Raw genomic sequence first — 7,456 nt, forward strand, 5'->3', positions numbered from 1 at the left:
AAATCTAAATAGTACCAATTTAAAAGATGATACTTGGCAATCTCTAAAGCGGTTAGATGTCTTCAAGCAGAAGGGTAATCGATTCTCTATCAAGAAATATGCTTTATACTAGTAGTTTATGTAGTGAATGGAATTATAGACACCTAATGATAGCTTTGGAGTAAGTTCCACATAGTAGATAGATAAGTAGGTAGAGCATTTGGCTAATATTGATCCTAAGCATAATGGACAAGTTTGCATTTATGAAGAAGTATTTCTATAACACATAGATGTCTCCTTTAAAATTTCATTTTTTTCTTTTAAATTGAATTTTGCCAAAGATATAGCCATTCAATTAATGCTTTTTAGTCTTAATTTTTTTAACTTAGTACTTATGTTTTCAGTCTTAATACCTATTTTAGGAGCTTTTTATAATTTAATTTAGCTATTTTTTTTGGCTATTCATTATTTTAATATTAAATCATAAAGGTTGAAATTAATATTACAACTTATATTTTATTAGTTTTTTGAAGTGATTTTATAAAAAAAATTAATAATTTAGTCATACAATCATTTAAGCTCTTATATAAAATAGTAATGAAATTCTTAATGAAACAAATATAATTTGATTATTTTTTAACCAAATATACTTGCAACATAAAGTCTAGTAAAGTTAGCTTTGAGTTTATAGTTAAAAGAAATTATAGAATGAAAGAAACAAACAAAAGATACAAAGATAAATAATTTTTTTTTGAAATAAGTTATCAATTCAAACCACAAGCAAAGCTAAAAAATAATGAATATTCATGAACTGTCCTCTTCTTTCAATGTACTTTCTCCACGTCCTTATGTGATACCACAGCACATATGTCAACACATACTCTTAATGATTCGTCTTATTTTCCAAGAATACATACAAATTTTCATTTTCAAATTCAGAAACATTTACTATTCTATGAATTATTTATTTTGTCATGGTATACTCTCTAGTTAATGTGAAACCTAGTCATCATATAACATGTTATTTCCACGTTTTAAAATAAAATAAAATAATAAACTCGTTGTGGTAAATAAATGAACAAGAAAGAAAACACAGAGAAATTGTGGAGTAAATAGAGATTAGCAACACTTCAAGTTAAAAGTGTTGCTTTCGGGATTCATCAGCAATTTGAATGCAAAGAAGTGACTTACATGCAACTGCACAGTACAGAAAGGATTAAAAAAAAAAAAAAAAGACAAAAAAAAGAGCTCCCAACAGTACAAAGAGTGCAGCATGGATGACATGATGTACTGGAAAAAGGGCAAAAGAAACAACAAAGTTCCTATACAGATAGCTAAGGTTCTGGGTAGCCTATTAATTCTGGGGCTTTCTTGGAGCATTCAAAGCTGCATTCTGATTGTATGATTGCCAAAGTGATACTTGAATGAATTTTAAAAGCGACTGATCTTAACAGGTGGAACCAGTGGTCAGTCTGAACTCTGTACATACAGTGCAGTAACAGCATCTTTGTGAAGGAAGACTTATTGCTCTAGGCTTTACTGCAGCCTCTCTACTCTCCCTCTCTTTGTGCCCACAGCTACCAGACCCAAGAGGAGCACTCTCCGCCACTCTCTTGCTCTTCCTTGCTCTGTTTAACAACACTGAACTTGCAAACACCAAACTTTCTCTAAATCAAAATCAAATGGGAAATAAATGGGAAATGACCACGAACTAGGTAAGCAAGTGAAACTGCAGTTAAAGCATCCCAGGAAGAAGAGGGTATACACTTCTCTACATTTGAAACAAGGTCAAGTATTATACATAAATAAATAGAAAGCGCAAAAGATTTGAAGTAACTTGCAAAAGATGTGTGCACGCCTGTGTCTGGGAAAAATAGAAAATAGATGTAGGATCCAGTTTTAGAATTTATGCCGGAGCCTCCAGTGGTACAAAGCCAGTTGACCACTAGGAAAGAATGTTGAAACATACACCAAATGTGGAGAGATCCACCTCCACCAATTGCTATGTTACAATGACTCAGAGTCTCTACAAATATGCACATGGGTTGATTTCTTTTTGCACGATACTAGGTTATTACTCTTTAGTAGATCCCATAAAATAATATTGCTATGCCTGCTCTCAACCAACTGACAGCCGACGTTTATTCCTTCTACTGGGGCTAGCTATCCATCTCACAAGCCAAGAGAACTTACTGCAGATGGTGTGCAGCCATCAGTGTCATCCTTGTGTTCGTGGTCTCGTCGTCATCGTGGAAGTCACCAGATCCACATCCTGGATCAATGGAGGGAACTCTGTATGTTTGCTGCCATAACCTTCTAGAGATTCCAATTCTCTGACCACTCAAGGCAGCCAACTAGTTTCATGACGAATCATCTATCAAACTGGTCAGAGAAAAGAGCCATGAGCCGCCCGCACTTGCTTTCAAGGCCAGGCTGGTGTAAGACTCTCCTCCTCAGGTGCCCCACAAGCTCAAGCTCAACGCTTGAACTCCTCCTCAAGCTCTTCCAAGCCCTGCAATCTTGCAGGTATCTGTGAGGTGTAGAAGTTGGGATCCAGGCTATGGGGTGTCTGATCGTGGGTCCCAAGCTCCTCCTCCTGCTGCTGCTGCTGCTCGTGGCCTCGAGCCTGCTCTTGGTCGGACCGCATCCCCGGGAGGGTATACCTCATGGTTCCTTGCGAGGGACGAAGACTGCTGCCCGGGAGAGATGGGCCTAACAACGGGGATGAGGACGGCGGCGGGCGTTGGGCGATCGACGCATACGAGGGTGGGAAATAATATCCAGACGGCGATAGGTAGCTGCCACTGGAATAGTGGAGAGATTGATGCTGCTCGCTAATTACGCTTCCGAATAGGCTGGCTCGAAGGGAGGAGGAGGCAGGGCCGGGAGAGAACCCAGGCAACGTCATGGGTTTAGGGGTGTTCATTCCCTGGGGGTTGCTGCTGCTGTAATGGCTGGGCGGTGGAGGATTCTCGACAAAATAATGGGAGACAGAGGGCAGTTGCTGCTGCTGCTGATGCAAGGATGGCTCAGCTTGGTTGTAGGGTGTGGGGGGAGGATTGTAATGCCCGCTGTATACGAAGGAAGACTCAGAGAAACCGTAGCTGGATGCATGGTAAGGAGTAGCAGCAGGAGGGGGAGGCCGTGAGGGAGGGTGGATACCAGTGGAAGCATTGAAGGCAGGGGACGCTTGAAATGGATGTAGAAGCGCGCTGCTCACCTGTGAGGGGAGGTTCGCGTACGGGGATTGGACGAGGTGGGGATGTTGCTGCTGCATTCCTGCGGATGCGGATGCGGGCACATGATGCGTAACCATGCTTGAGGATATTCTTCCAGTTCCTGGATCCCTCTCCGTGATGTGTTTCTCCTTGGCTCGTTCCCGAGCACGCTCGCGGGCTTTGGCTCGAGACTCCACACGGGCGGTGCCGGAGCCCCCAGCTTGACTGTCGCCAGAGCTTCCTGCCCGGAACAATCCAGCTTGCTGTTCCAGTGGAAAATTCAGACCATAGCTTGCGAGGTGATGGTGTTGATGTTGGGGACCCATGACTGCTTCCATTCCGTGACCAGTGTGGCCGAAAGTAGACATCATTGCTGGCTGCCCATGACTGTCGTAGGTCCCATATGATGTGCTTGAGGATTCGGGTAAGGGGGCAGCGAGGACCCCGGGAAGGCCAGCTGAGAAGGTGGAGACGGTGGAGCTAGTGGTCTGAGGTTGTTGCTCAAACGAGGCTGCAGGCTCCCCCTGCCGCACGGACGGAAGCTGCTCGAGCTCATCAATGGCGGCTTTGGCATGCTTGATCAACCATTCCACTGCTTTGCTGGGCTGGTCGAAGCCAAGCCGGTCTTGCACATCGTAAAATTGAACAGCGGTGGGAACTGACAGCCGAACTCTTCGGTCTCTGGGCCCTTTCGCTGTGTTGACTTTGCTATGACGATCCTTCCCTCCAGAGGATCGTGCCGCTCGGGCCGGGCGGGTACACTCGGCCCCTGGAGGACCACTCTTGCTGGGTTGGTCACTTGGTCGCGCACGCACTCTTCTCTCCTCAGATGATCCCTCACCGCCCCCTCGTTTGGACAGCCCTTCCACTTTTTCCGAATGCTCGGTGCCAGAGATTGATATTTCGTAGCCAGCTATCTGCTGCTGCTGCTGTGGCTGACCCTGCCTAGCTGGCTCCGCCTCCGATAAGCGTTGACGACGTTGTTCTTCCTCTTTCCCGCCTCCACAGGAAGCAGATTCACCCAGACTTCGAAATTCGATTGTTGTAGTACCGTTTCAGTTGAGCCACTACATTGAACTATCCGCCTAAACTGAACCTACTGCAAATACTCCACAATCTTGAAAAGAAATTCCTCTCCTCCTTTCTGGCCATACCCTTACGCAGGACCTGGCTGTGGCAGTCGAAACATCATCACTGCAACTTTTACTCTTCTGCACTAGCTATTTAATCTGGATAGTGACGGCTGTCGCATTAACCAGTACGTGTATACCTCTTCCAACCAGTCCTTCATTTTGCAATTTACTGGCATAACAACCATGCCCAGGCACCTCTTTACACACTATTCTCAGAAGGCGATTTCTAACCGTTGAAGACGCTAGTCCTCTCCTATCTCCGGTGCTCACTGTAAACGATACTGTCATCATGACTATGAGCCTACCCTATTCTAGAATTGATGTCCAGCTAAATGAATCACACATTCACCTGCTGCAATCAGCTGTTCCGTCCTGTACCGACCTCAATCACAAGAGCAGGTGTTGAGCATGCCACTCGTTCCGCATTTCAGCTGGCAATTGCATCCCGATTACAACTTCAGTCCAAGCGTCCCGATAAGTGTCTGTTCAATCACTGTAAAGTCCTAATTCGTAAAATCGATATGGCGTTCCGCGTCATTCATTACTTCCTGCAATCAACATGGAGGCCGAAAATCAATTCTTGCAATGATTATACTTCTCCAATCTCGAGTTCCGACTTAAGTTCGTGAACCAGGCCACACGTGACCAAAAATTGATTTCCTCAATTTAAGGATCGAAACATATTTTGCCTAAATCTTTGATTTATTCAGCTCTCCACAACCAAAGACGCTCATATCTTTAGGGACTTCTCAAGCAATCTCGCCATGCATTTGATGGTTCCCACGCCTGCATGGCTTTTAAAATTGTGACTTTCTATGCATCGTGCTGCCGAGAGCCTCATAACACTGCATCCCCCAAGGCTCCCAATGAACAGTGGTCCTCAAGAACGTAGTTAATCTTGCGAATTTCACGTATTCGATGTCCGATGAGCAATAACTACAGGTATACAGCAGAATTATACTAATCACTTCCTGTTTATAGCCACGACAATGAAAGTTCCTTCTTGGGGATCGGTCTCTCCAGCCCTGCTCCCCAGAAGGATCAAGGGATCCCCGAAAATTAAGTTACACAACAAAATTGACTCACTCCAAAGACGTCCAAACGCAATGATCCATCAACTTGCACAAGTACGAGTTTGGCAAACGTATGGAACAAGTAGCTATTACGGCGAGTACTAGTTCCAAAGCTAGCTCAGGGTAAAGTCAAGATTTTCAAGTTCAGTGTTGAATGGTACTTCACCTATAACTTTCATGACGTCGACGTCTCAACATCCTTCCTCGTAAAGCATCTTCTTCTCCTGCACCATCCCAGCCATCGCCAGTCACCTCATAATTCTCCTGCGCCTCCAATCACTCCTGTTCTGGACATCCTCGCTCTCTCAGCAGCAGCCCCATTCATCGCCCCTAAAAGTCTACCCTCGTCAACAGATACCCACTAACACTCATCCATCCAGCAGCTAGCGCCCATCACCAAATGGCCTGGTTACCCTTTCTCCAGAACGCCAAATCAACAAACCATTGATCTACTCACTCTCACGCTTGGGACTTAACCCGTCACCAGCTCACTGTCTAGAGCTCAGCAACGTCGATCTCACACGCAACCCTACCATCACGCACGTCGCGAACTCCGCCCGCCGGCACTCTCAGTACCACCACTACCACGAAAAATCCAAACTCATGGAACGAACAGAACAGGCCCAGCCTCGCCCGTCCGAACTCAACCACACGTAGAATCCACGTCCAGTAGCTGCGCCAGGATCATGACCAGCACAAGAGCGGTTATCCCAATTGATCCGTCTCGGCCAAGCTCCGCACCATCACCCCGTCCATCGCAGCGACACTGCGACTGTTCTCCTGAAATGCTTCACCACGAAGGCCAACCAGCCACCCAGCCACCCAGCCACCCAGCCACCCGAGCGCTACCTCTCAAAAACGTCGCTATCGCACTCCCTCCCCACCTGAAAAGCTGCAACCACCACCGGCTCTCCCACTCACTCATCATGCGAGAAGAAAAATGTTGCTCCAGGCAGGCGGAGAAATATTGTATGGGTTCGGGCGACGGGGAAGGCGTGACCAAGACAAGAGGCGGCGATGCATACGATTTTCCCGCATGCATCGTCGTTGTCCACCATGGCAGGCCATCTTAGTAGACTCCGCCCAGCCCAGGGCCAGGCAGCCAGGCAGGCAAGCAGGGGAGGGGTGGGGAGCGGGGGGGCAAGGGGCGATGCGGGGATGTCACCTCAGCATAATCTAAGTTCTGGACCACCCGGCAATCTCCTCTCCCATGCAGGTGCGCCCGCTTCGGCGCCTCCCAGCCATCGCTCCCCGCCCCCGTCCCAGGCCCGGCGCGGACCCGCCACTTGCTCCCGCTCAGCCATGGCCACCCACCTCTCCCAACCTCCTCGGAAAGCACGACCCAACCTCGAACGCATGCTCCCCCACCTGCTGCCCTCGCTGCTGGGTGGGGCCTGTCTCCCCCACGCCCTCTCCTCCCCTCCTTCCCTCCTTGTTGCTCCGCGGGGCCTTGGCGCTACGCCCCGCGACGCCATGTCACACATCGGACACGGCCCTGCCCCAGCCCCACCTCCGTCCCCACTCCTCCTCCACTCCTCTCGTGGCCTCATGTCCTCCTCCGCCTCCTCCGCTTCAGGTCTTTGCCCGCGTCTGCTGCGCTGCTCGCTCCATTTGCATGGGCCTCCCCCTGCCCTCCACCACCCTAGCCATGACGGGTCCGCTGGGAATGTCCAGGCAGTGCGGGAGCAGGACGAGTTGGTGGCGCAGAGTGTACCCCATTCACTCATCCACTTATTCATTCGTTCCCCTCGGGGGTGGTGGTGGTAGTAGTGGTACTAAACCAAGGAAGAGGAGGACCTGAAAGGCTGTTCCAAAGTCCTAGTTGAGCCTCCATTTCTGTCATCCATCTTATCGTTCCTTCTTGCCTCCTCATCCCTCCCTCTCCCTCCTCCTCCCTGTCATTCTTCCTTCGTCTGACTTTGGGACTTCAATCTTTCTAGTGTACATGCACATGCAAGTATGGAATGCACATGAGGTCATTGTATGTGCACTCCATCCATCTCATCTCTCTCTTCTCATTTCCTCTACATTACATTTGCTGTATAAACAAAGA

The 7,456-nt window shown here is 47.9% G+C and overlaps 1 protein-coding gene across 1 annotated transcript; it reads right to left on the reverse strand.

Annotated features, from left to right (window-relative positions):
- Positions 1-1,842: 1,842 nt before the first annotated feature.
- Positions 1,843-6,665, reverse strand: LOC112289114 (uncharacterized). The gene is made up of 2 exons (XM_090254490.1): positions 5,570-6,665; positions 1,843-4,878 (listed from the first exon to the last, which is right to left on the reverse strand). Exon 2 carries the CDS (start codon positions 3,566-3,568, stop codon positions 2,456-2,458), a length of 1,113 nt encoding a protein of 370 aa, XP_090110616.1. The 5' UTR covers positions 3,569-4,878; positions 5,570-6,665; the 3' UTR covers positions 1,843-2,455.
- Positions 6,666-7,456: the final 791 nt, after the last annotated feature.

The sequence above is a fragment of the Physcomitrium patens genome, chromosome 11 (assembly GCF_059467195.1).
Source record: "Physcomitrium patens ecotype Gransden chromosome 11, ASM5946719v1, whole genome shotgun sequence".
Lineage (NCBI taxonomy): Eukaryota > Viridiplantae > Streptophyta > Bryopsida > Funariales > Funariaceae > Physcomitrium > Physcomitrium patens.

Excerpts from the sequence above, each read along its gene's own strand:
- LOC112289114 (XM_090254490.1), bottom strand. The coding sequence starts at position 3,568 with ATGATGTCTACTTTCGGCCACACTGGTCACGGAATGGAAGCAGTCATG.